Genomic DNA, 18,586 nt, shown 5'->3' on the forward strand with positions numbered 1-18,586 from the left:
CCCTACAGATAGAGTATACAATATCGATTTCACCTGCAGCTTGAAGTACGTGAATGTTTAGTATTGGTGAGACTATAAGCCTCTTTATGACACCGAGGTGGTCAAATTACAGGAGGACTCACTGTTATATGGCGCTGATGCATAATGCATAAAAGCATAATGTGCATTAACATGGAAATGCTGTTTCACTTTAAATCATACATTCTGGCAATTTCTGAGTTGTATAACCTTTAAAATTCCCTTTGCTCCACATCAACCTGTTCACTAACCCAGACAGGTTGAGTCCAACGGCTTTAATGAATTTTAATGTATTAATTATGCTACTTGGCCTCAAGAAAAGTATTGATAAAACTTGGCTGAAATTAAATACTTCTTACATTCAGGTCTGGCCTGTTAATTGGCCAAAACTAATGACTGGCAAAAATACAGTCGCATTGTACAAGTTTTATTTATGATATTTATAGAGGGAATCACTAAATCATGATTTAAGTTATTATTTTGGTTTATCTTATTTTTTTATTTTTAAAGAATTGACATTTGGAACACCTATAAAGTTAACTTATTAGCATGTCATGAATTAAAAGTTTTAAACCCATACAAAAAGTATCAGCCATATAGGACCCCTTGTTTCCAGTCTCTATGCAATCCCGGCGGTGTAAAACGGACTTGGGAGCAAATAAAATAAATATAAAAACATAATTGTATGTGTACGTCCTGAGCGAAACGACCCATCACGTCCGCGTGTTTGTCAGCGCCCTCTAGCGAAACGACCCATCACATCCGCGTGTTTGTCAGCGCCCTCTAGCGAAACTAACCATCACATCCGCGTGTATGTAAACGCCCTTTAGCTTCTGTTGTTCGATGTTTTAGAAATTCTCGATATATTGTATTTTTCTTTTTACAAGCGTTTTGAAGCCCCTTTGTGATCCACTGATTATCTTTATGATTTTGTTTTTTTCTATATTGTTTGATTGGACAATTTTAATTTAGAATACACAAAACATTTTTAAGAATTCATCATATGCTTTATTGCAGTCTTTTTCTTTATATATTCGTTCCCAGTTAAGAACATCTTACATGTTTCGGGTACTGGTGTTTCCATCTTCTTTGTTTGCTCTTTTCCCATATTCTTCTGAAAGCGATGTGCGACTGACGGGCCTTTCATGAAGAGTGCATTGTGTACCGCGAACGGTGGTCTTGGCTTGGAACATGTCATAATTTGTTCGATGGGTAGGAGGTGTTTCCTTTTCAACCTTTGGGGCAACTTTGCGTTTCAGAGAGGCTTTTGTGACTTTGTGAAGTTCTACTTCCAGCTTATTCTTGGCTTCAGTCAGCTCCAAAATCTCATCTTTATCACTTTCCTTCAAAGCCATGTTTTTGCCCAATTCTTCTACATTTTTGCAGGTGAGAATTTGGTCTTGCTTCATTTGTTGAAGCAAAGCTTTCTGTGCTTCCTTCAAGTCAGCGATCTTCTCCCTCTGGTTTTCGATGAAGTTGTGGATTGTCTCCTTTAATCTAGACACCTCCTCAATGTGAGCCTGCTCCAGGCTCACCTTATCTGCCTGAGAGGTCTGCAGTTCGATCTCAAGTTTTTCAGTCAGCTCTCTTGACTCCATCAGCTGATCCTCTTTGTTGTTTAACCTCTCCTGAAGCTCACTTCCCTCATCCTGAAGCCTCTTGATGTTGCCAACATTTTCTGTTATTTTGCCCTGGAGAAGAAGGGTATGTTCCCTTTCTCTTTCCCTTTCCTTTTCCTTTTCCATTTCCCTTTCGTCAGGTAGAGCTTTTCGTAAGTCCTTCAAGTCTGTGATTTCCTGTTTCTGGCATTCAATCAATATATTGTTGTTATTTAAATATATGTTGTTTTCTTCGATTGTCTGCCTTAATTGAGCCACCAGCTTAGTGCACTCTTCAACCTTCTGCAGGGTCTCCGCATGTCGCAATCTTGTTTTACAGAGGTCCTTACAAACTTTTGAGTGGTCTTGGAGTAGCTTCAGCCTTAACCTTTTGTTCCAGTTGTCCTTGAGAACCATGGTACCCCTACATTCTGCTACTTTTTCTTGCTCCTCTGCCACCATCATCTCAGCTTGTTCAGTCTGTGCTTTCATAGCATTGCACTTATCATGCATCTTTAAGCATTGTCCAGCGAGAATATTCTCCTTCTGGAGTCTGACTTTGTCCATGTTCCTGATGCCTTGTCTGGCTGCTTCCTTACAGTCCTCGAGTACTTTCTCCATACCAGCCTTATATTTGTTGTGCTCCTTGCGCTCCGCGTCCAGCAGTAAATGCATCCCATTGCACTCATGTTTTGTGTTATAGTTTTCCTTTTTGAGCTTTTCGATCTTCTTCATCAATTCAGCGAATGTCTTCATTTTTCGTCGTCGCTGTTGAATTTTCTGAGGATCTCTCGACTTTTGTCTGTTCTGCTCTGCTGGCTCCTGGCTGGCCTGGTCTGCTAGGAATGTCTGCTTTGCTTAGGGGTGTCCTGAGATTGCTTATATAGTGAGGAAATATAAGTAATTCCAGGATGGAACAAATGGTGGCCATCTTAGCTGGGTGTAATTTAAACACCCAGGTAAGATGGCCGCCATATGGTTCCATCTTGGAATGGAATTTTCATCTTTTTGCCTTTAGTAACAGTATTATATTCAAATATCATGTCGCAGTCAACACTAGTTCTTCTGTTTGTGATTCAACACAGGTTTATATACGGTTAATTTATCAAAGCACGTGACGTTTAATTTGTAATTCACATCTCTCAGCGAGTCTGCAGCAAAGAGCATTAAGGCAAGTATCTTTCCGTTGCCATTCATCACGAGTACAGTAAGTCTCAAAGGACTTCACAGGGATCCAGCCCACCAATTAATCACACATTCAGCGGCGGCACCAGAAAATTATTATTGGGTGGGCAATGAGGGGGTCTGATTGTTTATAGGAGGTGCTCGTGAATTCTGACACCAACAAATAACACTATAATAGATGTACTGTTCCCATGGCCGTGCTGATACACTACATATATATATATATATATATCTACATATATATCATCTATATTTGTTATAATTTTTAATCCATAAATATTTCGAGGGGAGGGGGGGCAAAAGGGGGGGCGCAGCCTTTGACAGGAGGGTCTTGAGACCCTGCTTGCCCCAACCGCGCCGTCACTGCACACATTGTGTAAAACAGTTATGCAGCAAAATAAACCACAACCGGTACAAAGCACAAGACGCACACAAAAAACACATAGAAAAGACATGACCAGACAGGAAAGTGGGAATATACCATCAGGGCCGTAGCCAGGGTTTCAAAATTAGTGAGGTCCGTCCCAGGTATGGTTTTTGCACAAACCATACCAAAAATAAGTACACTGATACACTTGTTGGCAAAAAGAAAATGTTTTTATTGTGCTAGCAGTGTGTGTGTGTGTCTGTGTGTGTGTGTGTGTGTGTTTTGAGTGTGACTTGGTTTGTATCCATGTCACCCTTTGTGTGGAACAACACAGGAAATAGCTACTGTCATTGACTTTTTTTTTCTGTCACCTGACTACGAAACGGTGGCCTCTCTTCAAAGGTTAGTGTGGTTGTGTTTGTGCGTGTGTGTAGCGACTACAGCGTGACAGTGAGTGTGCATGTGTGAGATAATGCCCCCAAGCAAAATAGAAAGTGTAAAGATGAGTCTATGCTTGCTGTTTGTATTAGCAACAAATATTTTGGACCACCAACCCTTCGTCTTCTACAAATTACAGTTACAGTTTTAAACACATGGTTATCAATGTAGATTGATGCAAACAAAAGAAAAAATGCAATAAAATTACTTTGTTATATTTAGGCAAATAAAACGACTTGGCTAGATTAAGTTAGGCATCAAGGTTTGACTTAAAATAAATATGTACATTACATTATTTAGGTTACAGACACATTTGAATAAGTCATTTGGGACATGAAAAGCAGTTTCCAGAGTGAAAGTCCTGTGTTCATTTGGCCACTCATCCATGCCAACCTACTCCCTACTGGACTACAAATTTGCTCAGTTTATGTTCTATTACTTATTGTATTAATTAGTAGAGGGTAGCCAAAAAAAAACCCGTAACCCTCATAGATTTTCTCCTAATGCTGTTTTAATTCTTTGATTGGATCTCAGCATTCAGGCTTCCCACCTCCTCTCTGCTCCTCTCTCGGTGTCTCCAGGCTAATTAATGACAAATTAGATTAGAGTCACAGTGAACTCTGCTCTGTGCAACTTCCACTCCTGGAGCTGAATGATATGGTCTAAGTGTCTCACACACACACACTTTTCTGACAGACACTGTAGTAATGATTAAGTTCATTTGATTGTTTTGCTCTCCACTGTGCGTATCTGTTAAAGCCAGTAGATATAACACTGCAGAAATTCAAACAATGGGCAGTTTATGAAATCTTTTAAATTGGCTGTCTTTGTTTGGTCGGTCTTCGTCTGCTGCCTTTAGGACAGAGTAAATGTGTCTTTCTAAGAAGCCATATAGAGAAAAAATATGTAATTAATTTATAAACACACATAGAGCCAGCAGAACAGACAGACATTTCTCCTAAAGCATAAAGTAGCCTACATACTGTCCACTGATTACCTTGTATAGATATGAATGGTGGTGACACCCACAAAAAGTTACACCCACAAAACATAGAAAACGCAAAAGGATCCATGTTTCAAGATGGGTGGGGTAGGTCACCGACATCACAGTCCTGCAGTCCCTCCCCGCCACGAGAGAAGGCACAGTGAACACTATGTCCATTCTCCCCAGAACCGGTGCGGTCCTGGAAAGGGTAGCTGAAGCTCACGGCTAAAGCCACTTGCCACCTTCACCCCGGGCCTTTCTAAGCCAACCTAGACCTGGTCGTGGTGCACCACCACAGATTAAATATAGCCGGTTCTTAGGAGATGTCCAATCAGGGGATCCTCCCACATCGCGCTACCATCTTATGAACTGCTGAGTTGAATCTTTCGGGTAGATTGTGTGGACCCCATCTATAGAGTGTGTATGGGAAACTTCAATAAATGCCTTTAACTAACAATAATCCTTCACAAAGCATGTGTTGTCAACATGTCTTGATTACACATCCCCAAGCTAAAGTAAAGCTTAATTAAAGAGTCTATCCTTAGCTATACAACCACGGACAAGTGCAAGCAGGTCGCGGCTGGAATGAATGACTCGGCCTTGTGCACTGGGGCTTATTAAATTATTTCATTCGTGCCCACAAGTTAATCAAGTGGGAACGATTTCATTAAATTGAGGCCATGAATTATAACTCATACACACAAATTAGTATCTTGCAAATTAATAAAAATGGTGGAAACGATTGAATTAAATTGAGGTAACAAATTATATATCATGCACACAAATTAGTCAAATGTGGCCCAATTTTATATATATATATATATATATATATATATATATATATATATATATATATATATATATATATATATATATATATATATAAACAGTTAATGTTAAAGATGTGAGCTAGTAAATGAAAGACGGTTGTAATATAATATATTTATACTTTTGGGGTTTGGAGCTTTGCCTTTGCAGTTGAAATGTCTTTCATCTCCACTCACTTGATTGAAGAACTCCCCTCCTGGGTTAGACGTTGTTTTAACAGGCACTTGTTACAGTTTAAGTTCGAAATTCTGCTTCATGGCCAACTCTCTCTTGAAAAAGACATGTTTCATCTCAGTGGGACTCCCTGATTAAAGTTTACCTGAGAAATGTCTACTGATCTGAGTTTGTGCTGTTTCTCTGTGTGAGTGCACACGTTATATCACCTGATTGTATAATTAGATTGCATTGTCAAGACTGTTGAGGTACTTATCTATAGTCAGTGTATTACCTAGTTGTCAGTTGTCAGTCAGGTCCTGAGTTTGGAGAAACAGACAGGAGTTACTGCATTCAAGCAAAGCAATTTTTTCCAGTGGGAAACTGAATTGAAAGTGATACTTATATATACTGTTTTTGGCAGTAGACTATTGTGACTTTGAAGAGAGCGTAGATAAGTTTCACTTTTAGTTCAGCTCCCCTTCGCAATCAGCTACCTGACAGCAAGATAAAGCGGTGAAAATATTCCAGCTGTAGCGTACACACATACATTTTATTTGGATTGATTATTTTGGGTGAGCCTTTCTTTTAGATGCAGCCTCCATCCACAGCAGTATTTGCATGATCTGTTTCCCCAAAAGGGTGCTGACCCTCCTCCCCTGTACATAATACACTGACTATGGATAAGGACTTCATACAACCCCACTTCAAAACACCCAAACATTTCTTCTAACAAACAGTTCAGGCTGCAGCATAAAGAGCTGAAATTATTATATAGTACACTGACTTGTAGTTTAGAATCTGGTGGTATCCAACCATGCAGATGATTTAGTTTTTTTTTGGTTTACTCATTTGGTTTACTCAGTTTACTCATGTCTTTCTGCTGCCACCTCAAGACAGTAGACCTCAATGTGAACTACTGTTTTAAACTAAAGAAGTAGTCCCTATCAAAACTGGTGACAGATTTCAAAGACAAGTTGCTTTTGAATTTTGAACACTCAATATACTATTTCAATGCTGTGAGAAACACAAATTATTTTCCACTGTATTGGACCATAAACATCAGAGATTGTAATCACCAGAGGGTGGCCAGATGCCACTTGAGGTCATTTAATGAACTGGCCCTTCAAACAAACCCCAAGCAATGCAAATTCTCACTTGTTTGCAACAGGACTCCAGTGCGTTAAGGATTCACTGGTTTTAAAACAGCGAAGCAGAAGTGGATATTCTGTGCTGCTGTTGATTAAGCTTGACATGATGAGAGCTGAAGAGCTGCCTGGATTAAAAAACTGCTGACTCCTCTCCTTCCACTGTTCGCTCCCTCTCCATCTCCTCCCTGCTCTTTCCCATCTCTCCATCCCTCATTCATTCATGTGTCTCCTGTGATGTTGCCTATAAAGCAGAGGGATAGACAGGGACTCATTAAACCCCCCTCCCCCCTTCTCTTTTTCCCTATCCACCTCTCTTCATCTCTCTCTCTCTCGCCATCTTCATCAGATGTAATTATGGCAGCACAACGTGGGAGGAGCATGCACAGCAAAATTATACTTTCAAATCTCCTTCCGCTACAGCTATTCAAGGAACAAGACCTACATTTTCAATCTGATCAGAGAGCGAGAGAGAGAACAGGAAAATGGGGGTAAAGACGGAAAACAAGAAAAAAGGAAAAGTGTAGGGGCGGATGTGAAGAAGAGAAAAAAACAGAAGAAGAGAAGCAGAGAGGAGAGGAATGACAGCTACAAAGAGAATATGTTAGGGGGAAAAGGAGGATGTCAGGCTGTAGCAGTGGCTGTAGCCGCTGAGTTAACAGAACACAGGATCAGTAATGCTGTCAGGCTAGAAAATGCCAAGCAGGCTGGGACAGCATAGTGGGAGGAAATGCTTAGTTAGGGCAGACATTTTTTTTTCTCCACATATTTCCTCAAATTCAAGGAGTCAACTTGTCCTTTAGCCAAAAAAAAAAACCCGAAGGGGGGTGGGGGGTGGTTCTGTAGATAGCAGGCGGGGTGATACAGTACATTTGCGCATTGCATTATGGGAAGGAAAGGGGATGGGAGAAAAGCTTGAAACGTGCACAGATTTACTAGCTTTGCTCTGGTTGCAGAGGAGCTAAAAGAGCTCTATTTATGGCAGCTTGGTGGCTGTGGCGGATGCAAAGCTACAGTAGGACACACAGGACGAGAGCAGGTTGACACAGTTCAGAGATGAGCTGTCTGTTTCTTGCAGTCGGGAGAAATTAGAGAGCCAGGCAAGGTTCGGACACAAGGGAGTATCAGCTCTCATCTGGAGGAAGAAGAGAAGGAAAGAGGAAGACATGGAGAAGAGGAGGAGGAGGGGTGATGTTTTTATTTTTATTTTTAGATGCTATGGAGTGTTTTATATTTACTTCATTTGATCGTGTCTTTTATTACGTATTACGCTTGTGTCTCGCTTGTGTCGTGTGCATACCTATGTTACCGTGTGGATTTATAAGTCTGTGTGTCTGTGAGAGATGTAATGCTGTTTTTCTCAGATTGCGGTTTCGGCAGTTCCAGCAATCACTCAGTGCTGCAGTCAATTTGTGGTTGATTTACCCCTCTCTCCCTATTTCTGGTTGATTACAACTATTATCTCTGCACTTCATGTTTTAAATGGGAGGAGAGATGGACCATGTTCTATGTGTCGCCATCCAAATGCACTCATTGCAGCTTTGAAGTTGGCTGAATGAATACATTGTCTGTGTGGTTTAGATGAGATATTGGGGCACTGGGTCTGAGACAGCAATGATATTTAAAGTAATCAATAGCAATCGGCTTTGAAAGGGAAAATCAATGAAATCATACAGATGTTTTATATCTGTTCCATCCTCTATCTTCATAAATTCTCTTAATTGTCCCCTTTTTCTTTTGTTTCAATTGCTTTGGCTTTTCTTACATCAGTAAAGGAAACAGCACTCATAACCTCTTCAACCTCACTGACCCTGTCGTTGGAAACACATGTTGTGCTGCTAAGCATTGCTCAAACTCAGAGTTTAAATTTTAGTGGAGATCTCAAAGATACCCAATGCATCACACTAAATTCAGGAAATTAGGTATAAAATTATGCACAATACATGTAGGATATTTTGACAGATTTGTCATTAAATATTCCACTTACGATAGATATTTAGAAACAACAAGCTTGTTATTCAGTTTCTCTTGTATAGAAATAGTACATCTAGAAATGTACTAAGTTGCTACCTTGTTTTGTTTTGCTTTGTTTCATTTTGTCTGTTTTGTTCTTTTTGTTGCTGTTGTTTGGTTTTCTGTCTTCCGTTCATCTGTACTCGAGTATTTCACTTATGTTTCACACATCGTATCTGTAAAGCTACACTACTGTTTTGTTATTGCACCAAAAAAAAAAAAAAAAAAAGGAAAAACAAAAAGGATAGGGTCAACAAGCTTGTACGGAATATGTGTGTGATATTGTCAATCAGACAAATGAACATGATTTTCCCCAGGGGAAGGTTAAAATAACGTCAAACCTGTCTTGTTTTTTTGTCTGCAGGTCCAGGAGTGGCTGTGTCTGAATTGTCAGATGCAGAGAGCCCTTGGCATTGATATGACCACACCTCGCTCTAAGAGCCAACAGCAGATTCACTCCCCGTCCCACCAAGCCAAACCCATCACCCAGCCTCAGCAGCCCGCACCTCAGCCAATTCAGCCAGCAGCAGCACCACAGCCCAAACCTTTGGCACAGAGTCAGCCCACCCAGCGGCAGCAGCAGCAGCAGCAGCCCCACGGCCAGAGTCAACCCTACTTCCAGTCCCAGCCATACTCCCAGTCCCAGCCACACTCCCAGTCCCAGCCACACTCCCAGTCCCAGCCACACTCCCAGTCCCAGCCACACTCCCAGTCCCAGCCATACTCCCAGTCCCAGCCACACTCCCAGTCCCAGCCACACTCCCAGTCCCAGCCACACCCCCAGTCCCAACCATACTCCCAGTCCCAGCCACACCCCCAGTCCCAGCCATATTCCCAGTCCCAGCCATATTCCCAGTCCCAGCCACACTCCCAGTCCCAGCCATACTCCCAGTCCCAGCCATACTCCCAGTCCCAGCAGTATCCCCAGTCTCAGCCCCAGTCTTACCCTGCATCCAAGCCAGGGCCCCAGACTCAACCTCATACATCCCCGGGCTTGCAAAGACACCAAGGCACTGGTGGCCCTCAGACTCAGACAGGCTCCTTTCAGCAGGGTATGAGGTCTGACTCTTACTCCCAGAGAGGTCCCGGAGCTCCAGGAACTGTTGGGGGTCCTATAGGAGGTCCCAACCTAACTGGAGGTCCCAACCAGACTGGAGGTCCACGGATTCCCCACCCTGGTGCTGTGCCCCTCCCCGGCTTGGCCAAGGCTCCATCCCAACCTGATTTGGGTCGCGGCTCTCCGATGCACCAGTCTATGGCCCGACACCATGACCAGACCAGAAGCGCCGGCTCCTCCCCAGCCCACAGACCTCAGAGTCAGGCCCCTCCTCCTGCCCAAGATGGCCTGACCAAACTGTTTGGATTCGGGGCATCGCTGCTCAATCAGGCGAGTACCCTGATAAATGTTGACCCTCTACCCACTGCCTCCACCCAGCCAAGCCCTGCACGAGGCAAGGTGGTGTTCAGTAATGCAACTCCTGACACCAGGCAGCAACAACAAGGGGCCCCTGGCACCAAACCATTTAGTACGGGTGGCCCTCATGCTCCAACTCAAATGGGTGGCCCTCATGCTCCAACTCAAATGGGTGGCCCTCATGCTCCAACTCAAATGGGTGGCCCTCATGCTCCAACTCAAATGGGTGGCTCTCATGCTCCAACTCAAATGGGTGGCCCTCATGCTCCAACTCAAATGGGTGGCTCTCATGCGCCAAGCCAAATGGGGGGTCCTCATACGCCAAGCCAAATGGGGGGTCCTCATACGCCAAGCCAAATGGGGGGTCCTCATGTGCCGAGACAAATGGGCGGCCCTTATCCACCCAGTCAAATGGGTGGTCTTCATACGCAGAGCCAAATGGGAGGCCCTTATCCACCCAGCCAAATGGGAGGTCCCCAAACGGGTGGACCGCATGCACCAACTCAGAAGCAGCAGACCACGCCCCATCAACAAGGAATGCAGCAACACCAGTCACCCACACATCATCAAAAAGGGCCGCAAGGACAACCACATCAGCAAACACCTGCTCATCTGCAAAGAGCACCGCAGAATCAGGAGCCCGTGGCGGCCCCGGTGCCTGCTCCAGAGCCTGTGAAGCCTAAAGTGAACTGTCCTCTTTGTAAAACGGAACTGAACATCGGCTGCTCCGACCCGCCCAACTACAACACCTGTACGCAGTGTCACAGCCAAGTGTGTAACCTGTGTGGCTTCAACCCCACGCCGCATCTGGTGGAGGTAAGAGGAGCCTTACACATACATGCAGTTCAGTGTACACACAAAGTCTCTCGCACAGATACATGCATGTTCCCATGTTGTGGGGACAAAAATGCACAGAAAATTAAATCATTTAACATTTTGTTAAATTGAATGAAAAATGTACTAAAGATTTACCGAAATTTGACACAGGTGACAATCCGCCTGGGCACACAACTTGCTGTTTCACTGTGCAATTCTCAGTGTTTTTTACGTGTTGTCAGTTTTAGTAGTTATATTGCCCAATTTCACCGCATTGCCCTACTGCTTTCATGTTTTGTAATCCTAAGTGGCAGCGAGGTATAGAGATAGGATTAAGTCATGTTTTTTGCACCATTGTTGCCAATACAACAATACCACTATAAAACGCCAGCACACATTTCAAAGACCCAACCGCCAGCTTGAAAAACAAGAGCCAGCTATATAATACTTCTGGAAATAATACTTCATATGCCCTGACAGGTCAATGGACAATGATAAATGGTAAACAGAGTGCTCTCCTAATCAGTAGACCTAAACACTATATGAATGCTACATGCTAACATGCTGTATCTCAGAAAACATGCCGATAAAGGTCATATAGTCATGGCGACAGCTGAAATTGGGAAACAAATCAAACAAATCAACCAAACATTTACATGAGAAGGATTTCTTGTCACTTCAAAATCAATGAATAATGGCCTCCAACAGTCCATCTAACTAGAACGGAAGGAGTCTCTCTCTGTCTGTCTGTCTTCGTATTTCTCATTAACCGTCAGCAGCAATACCGATGCCCAGGCACTACACGAGCTAACTGCTAAATGTGTGAAGCTTTGTACATTTCAAGAGAGGCAAAGCAAGGTTGTGTTTTTTCATGGATACTTGGTCCATAAGAGGAGGGTGAAGAAAGAACAAGAAGGAAAGATGAAGAGTGAATAATGAAGGCCAATATACTGAGCGCAAAAAAAGGAGATATATTAGAAAAATGCAGACAAGAGGGAAAGAGATAAAAATACAGGTAAAGACTGTAAACCGAGCAAGGGAAAAAGGGCAAAGGATAAGAGTCAATGAAGGTTCCAAGAGAAGTTGAATCACAAAACACAGACTTCCTCTTCAGTATGCTTTCTCTCTTTCCTCCAAAGCGATTCTGCTCATGCCACAATGAGACGAGTGCAAAGGCAGACTGCTCCCCCACCTCCCATTTACTAATCCAGATGCAGGTTTAGAGGTGGAAAAAAAAAAGAAGGAAGAGGGGAAACAACAACAAATGAAATAAAGAAGACAAATAAGAAAAGGAAATCAGAAAGGGAATAAGAGAGAAGAAGATCCAGGAGAAAACAGATGAAAGAGAAGATAGAAAGAGGCAAGGATGCATGTAAATCAGTCAGTCAGTCAAGCTGATGGAGAATGACTCGTGTTGTATTTACTTTGAGGCAGCGTGATGCCTTCAGGGTCTCTGGGGAGTACGGTTGTTCATAGTACTGTACTGTAATGCAGGTCACTGAAGATAGACCTAGAGATAATATACAGTGTTATATATATATATGTGAATATACAGTGTTATAGATATACAAAAAATAGTTCAAAATGTTATTTAGACCGTGAGAAATCAATGCCATTAACTGTGGCTCTTTCTCTCTCTCTCTCTCTCTCTCTCTCTCTCTCTCTCTCTCTCTCTCTCTCTCTCTCTCTCTCTCTCTCTCTCTCTCTCTCTCTCTCTCTCACACACACACAAACTTACACATTATGTAAAGAGTGTATGTATGGTTTGTGTGAGTGTGCGTATGTGTGTGTGTGTGTGATATGGCTTAAGGCCTGCAGCTCTGCAGAAGAAGTGAATGAAACAGAAAAGAGAAAATTGAAAGAAGCAAGAGAGGAGGGAGAGAGAAATGTCAGAGGGATTAAAAATTAATATAATGACCATTATCGAAAAGATGACGGTTGTGTTTTATAACTACTGCTAAGGTGTGAGATCTAGTCAAGCTAGGAAAAAAAACGTTGATTAGAACTGGAGAAGATGGGGACCGTGAAAGAGACTGGATCAATAGAGAATCATAGGAAAAAGAAATGGGGAGAAGAAAAAGAAAGGATAGACAATTGTCTGAGAGAAAAAAGTCTGAGAAAGCGATGAAGAGGAAGTCGCAATGAAATTAAGATGGACGAAGAGAAGTTCGAAGAAACACTAATGAAAAAAAGACATTTAAAGTGAGATGGAAACAGATGGAAAAAGAAATGGATAGAGGCTCAGGGGAAACCAGACATGTAGAGCTGAATCACGTGCAGCCTTTAGGGAAGACACACACACACACACACACACACACACACAGTAAGTAGAACAGTAGGAAAAAAGTGGGGGAAGTGACGTCAAAGGTTTTTGCTGAGGAGGTTCGACTGAGAGAGCATGAACACTTTTTTGCTCTAGCAAAGGGCAATGTCGGCTTGTCATCCCACTGAATGCACAAACAAATATATGTAATTTGTGAATGAATGAAAATGGGCTTATGTGCGACTGTTCTAAACCCTTTTGCCAGAGGACTTGTCTACTTCAGTATTTTTTATACACTGTGACAGAATACAACGTTGTGCCTTAACTGAAAAATGAATGTGTTTGACAAGGCGGTGCAGATGAGTGTTAGTGTTTGAACGCTGTGCCATAGAGAAACACGGAGGGTTGCGCTCGCTTGATTAATCAATAATTCAGCAAAGGTTTTTTTTTTTTTTAAATATAAATAGCAGACGAGATGAAATATGTAAGGAGGAGGCAGTGTCTTTTGGAAACAGAAAAGTAAAAAGTCACGAAGTTTATCCTGTCGCTTCTGTCCTCTCTGCTTCTCTATGTCCGCCTCCTACAGCTGTGTCCTTCTTTCCTTCCCTTTTTTTTCAAATAATATTTATTCTTTGTCCTTTAGTCTGCTCATTCTTCTTTTAACTGGTCCGTGTTTGATCTAATGGAGCTTGAAAGGCCACAGGGAGTGTCTGAGAAACGGTGCTGCATGTTGTGTTTATTTATGAGAAAGTCTGAGCTCACAATTCAACATGAAAACATTGAACACAGTGAATTAGATTACCTCCCATACACACACACTACACTTACACTGTATAAGCAGGTGTTACTGAATGAGTGAATGAGGTCATTCCTCTGTCCAGTCTGTCATTCAGGCTTTTCACAGCTGTCATCACTGCTGTCCGAACAATTATTAGGATTATTACACTCCGCCCACCTGGATGGGTGTCTAAATGTGTGTGTGTGTGTGTGTGTGTGTGTGCGTGTGTGTGTGTGTGTGTGTGTGAGTGTGAGTGCACATCGGAAGGAAACTGATTAGGGATTGTGACATTTAATCTGCATTGGTGTGCTTGTGCACATGTGGAGTGTGTATTGTTATCCCTGCATCTGAAATTGTGTGTGTGTTTGTTTGTTGGTTTGTTTGTTTGTGTGTGTGTTAACATTATATGAACAATATTGCAATTAAGAGGGTTGATCCTGAAGCCAATGCCACAGTGGCCATGGGGTTAAAATGGGTAATTCAAAGAGGTTCTCGGTGTGTATTTGATTACGTGAGTGTACTTGTATGAGAAGTTCCCATGGCACTGATTGGTCATTCTAAAGGTCATTGCTGCATCTAGCTACTCTCTCTGTTCACTTACTATTACCTCTTGTTTTCTAGTCCACTGAGGAAACATGAATATGAGAATAACAATCTGTAAATTGGTGAGCAGAGTGCAGAGCACCCAGAGAGAAAAGCAATCTAATGCAACGACGAAACAGCAACAAATTTCAGACAGAAGCTGCATAATGTTCCATAAACTGTGTGACATTTAGTCAACGCCAAAGAAAACACACACACACACACACACACACACACACACACACACACACACACACACACACACACACAGCGTAACTAAATTGATTCCAGCCAGCCCCATCATGTCCCAGTCACAATAATCCACTTCACTGTGGCTCTCCAGTCAATTTGACAACCCGCATGATTGTGTGTGTGTGCGTGTGTGTGTGTGTGTGACTGTCTGTCTTACGTATCTATCCAACAGCAGACCGTGGCTTTGTTAACTTATTCAAAAACAATGGACCGCTGAGTCAGCGGGGGACATTTTGGAGGTCCACTGTTGGTCATGCTATAAAAATGTACAACATTTCAGTAAAAAATGAATTGACTGAAACCGAAAATGTACTCTCAGTAATCACGTATGACCCACTAGAAGTGTATGGTGGTGTCTGTATCTACAAAGACATTCTCTCCTTTCTTCTTATTTTACTGTTCAGCACTCGGCCACAACGCCGACACACCGGGTTTCAAGTAATTACAAGGTAAACTCATCCACATCATTGAGATGAGATGAGTTACTGTTAAATAAAAGAGATGTCAATATGCAAAAATGTATCAAACCACCAGTCAATTTAAAGTCGAGGGCCAAAGCGAGGAGAGGTGACAAGGTGAGAGGAGTCGAAGGTAAGAAGTGAGGATGGAGTGCGTCATGTTTCTCTTTTTAGAAAGAAATCAGAACAAAAATAGAGAAGGAGAGAAGCAGCAGGAACGTCAGAGTTTCTAATGGACGTACGGTTTTCGCTCCTGCACTTCAGGACATCTCACTACAATTAATAATACAACGGCTGCCATCCCCTCCTCTCCTCCTCCTTCTCCCTCTCTCCTCTTTCTCCTCTCGCTGCCTCTGTCCACCGCCTCCCCTCCATCTGTTCCTTTCATCTTGTCCTCTCCGTCTCCTTCATCCTCTCTCTTCCACCCAGATTTTCCCAGGTGTGATTCAAACTGGCAACTTTCTGATCGCCGTCCCGTTTCAAGTGTGAATTCTTCCCATTTCCTACATCTCTTCCTCCTTTCACCTCTCTCCTCTCTATATTGCATTCCTCCTATTTGCTTTCGCCTCTCTTTTTCACGAATCATCTTGCTTTCTCCTCTTTTGTCAAACTTTTTTTAAGCCTCTCTTCCATTAACTCTTTTTCTTAGTTCCCCTGCTTACTTTCTCCTCTCCGTCTGAGCTCTTGACTTATTCAGTACACCAAACTCCTTTCACTTTTTTTTAAGAATTCATGCAATATGCATCGAGAATCCTGCAAGACGAGTTCTTTTTTATGCAGGTGGCGTTTTTTCTTTTTTTTTTTTTTTCCCAGCCAGCTACTTATCAAATTAGTCATTGAAATCACGGCGCAGGCATGAAAAAGATAACCATCTGGTAGTCTTAAGTCTTTTAACTGTAAAGAGCAAATAAACAAGACTTGCTTTTTTTCTTTGCCAAAGATTCATGATAAGATATCGGGGTATTTAAACGTAATTTCTTCCTCTTCTAACACAATCTCTAGATTTTGAGTTTTATAGCTGTGAAATGAATACAGATATCTGAGCTGCAATAAGTATTGTTTTTCTGCATCATTTAGACTGATGTAAAAAAAAAAAAAACTACATTTCCCCAAATACTTTCCAACAGGATTGCGACTGACCCTTGACATTACATGTACTTGGCTCTGTTGGGGAGATTATATGTAGTCACTGTGATGCCCGATTTAGGAACACCTTTAATATTTAAATGTATCTTGAATATTTTCGTTGGCTATTTCAGGTTAGATTAATGACTTTTGTGTTGCATATCTCTGTTCTGAATCTGTCAAGTCCATTGAATATATTCAACATGTTTTACCTAGAAGATGATTCTCCTATCTCAAACCATAGTTCGTACCTTATTTCCCCCTCAAACCCTTTGCACCGACATCTCCCATGCAGCCTTCAGACTCTCAGAGTACTCCGTGCTGAGGTCTGTACCCGGCATCGCGTGCTAACTTGACTTTTCACAGTCTGTTCTTTAAATACCATCAGATGACGTATACTGAGGGGCGCTGGGTTTGTCTTACTTAATCTATTCAGGGGGGAACTGCTAGTGTCATTTTAAGACTTTTCTGTTTGTGTGATGTGACCGAAGAACGACAAAGACCTGCCTGTTATTCATTTGTTGTGACATGAACTCAAATATCCAAAGTAACAGTAGTTTTTGCTATTTTTTTTGTTATATACTGTATGTGCTGAAAAGACTTAACAAATGTGACCTTTTCTTGTTTTGTGACATGAATCAAGCGCTCCCAGTCTGTTTGGAATCTTTTCATCAAACACACATTGTCTTTATTTATGATGGAGTTATTTTGTGGTGTTATCCACGTCACCTCCACAATGACTCTTCCTCTCCCCCTAGTCCTCTATCTTCACCTCCAGTTACTTCTCTTTCTCGTCTGCTCCTCCTCTCTTTGTATCCCTCTGACGTAAATGGTAAACGGTCCTCATTTATATACTCATCCTCATCTGACGTCCATCTCTTCACTTCTTTTCTTCTCCAGAATCAGATCATAGTCTTTCCTCCTCCTCCTCCTCCTCCTCCTCCTCCTCCTCAGTCTGTCCACCTCACTGTTTCTGCTCCCCTCCCGTCTATACTGCCCTTTTCTCATCCACATCATCTTCCCTCCCTCATCCCACTCCTCCATCTTTCCCTTTCTTACCATTGTTCATCCTTCCCTCCTCTTTTTCTCTTTTTTTCATCTTCTCATCTCTCCATCCCTTTTCTATATAGTTGCCTGTTTTCTTTCACCTTGTTGTGTGGATGAGGAACAGTGCCATCTCTGGCACTTTTATTCTTTTTGTGGGCTTTTTTGTAGAAAACTGGTTTAGCAAATTCAGCAGATTAAGGTTCCCCTCTTTTCATCAGGCGTGACTTAACTTCAAATTGCATCAAATACATGGATCAGACACTCTAGATTAATAGATAGATTTTACAGACAGTACAAACAGTTGTAAGTGTAAATACACACACATTAAGTTTTAACCATTTTAAACAATTGAGTTTTAGTAAAGAGAACAAAATGTGATTAGAGATAAATTAATACAATTTAAATTGCAGAAGTAACCACAGCAGAACAACATTAAAAGTAGCGGCAAGGAGAGTTTTAGGCACTGAGTGTTGCAGCATTATGACTGAGACTAACTTTTTCATAGGTATCTTTCAGTGCTCCTGTCCAGTTAATAGATATACAGTGAGTGTCAGTGGTGCAACAGATTAACTCATATAGACAGACAACTGTGGCAGGAGAAGAGGATGAGAAGGAGGGCAGTGAGATTGTTCCCTCTTTAACCACAGAGGAGCGTCGGGAGTTTGCAAGGAGACACACTGTTCCAGAATGTGTCCCGATACATTTTTCAGGAGTGCAGGTGAGCACGTCCTCTATAAATAGTTCTAGGCAAGGTAAGGTATCTGTGAAAATAATGCTTCATCACCAGAAGTAGTTTTGTTGGCTTTGACTAAAACATGTTGTGTTGCGGAGTTACGGCTCCATATTTAGAGGAAGTTAAAACTGTTTGTCCCTTTAATCTTCACCTTGACAAACTCTTAGTGAGGGAGTTGCTGCACAAGAGTGCGGTCTTGTCTCCTGCCAGCGTATCTCTTCGTGCATGTGTGTGAGACTGTGATCAGGTGTGTTACAATCAGTAATAGTGATGGTGTTATTTGGTAGTGGAATGGCCCTCCTGGCGAACGCCAAATCAAATAAAAAAAATGATATATTTTATTTTTGTATCTAAAGAAAATCATCATAGTGATACAAAAAGGTTT

General features: G+C 42.0%; 1 protein-coding gene across 1 annotated transcript in view; it reads left to right on the forward strand.

The window, feature by feature from the left end:
* bsna (bassoon presynaptic cytomatrix protein a) overlaps nucleotides 1–18,586 on the forward strand; it is a gene marked incomplete at its 5' end in the record, with an annotated part of 128,509 nt that overhangs the window by 45,251 nt on the left and 64,672 nt on the right. Inside the window, 2 exons of the mRNA XM_084014642.1 lie at nucleotides 9,098–9,322; nucleotides 9,554–10,963. Coding sequence (XP_083870768.1) covers nucleotides 9,098–9,322; nucleotides 9,554–10,963 — 1,635 coding nt within the window. The remainder of the gene's footprint in view (nucleotides 1–9,097; nucleotides 9,323–9,553; nucleotides 10,964–18,586) is intronic.

This window comes from Eutrigla gurnardus (assembly GCF_963514095.1).
Source record: "Eutrigla gurnardus genome assembly, chromosome: 8".
Lineage (NCBI taxonomy): Eukaryota > Metazoa > Chordata > Actinopteri > Perciformes > Triglidae > Eutrigla > Eutrigla gurnardus.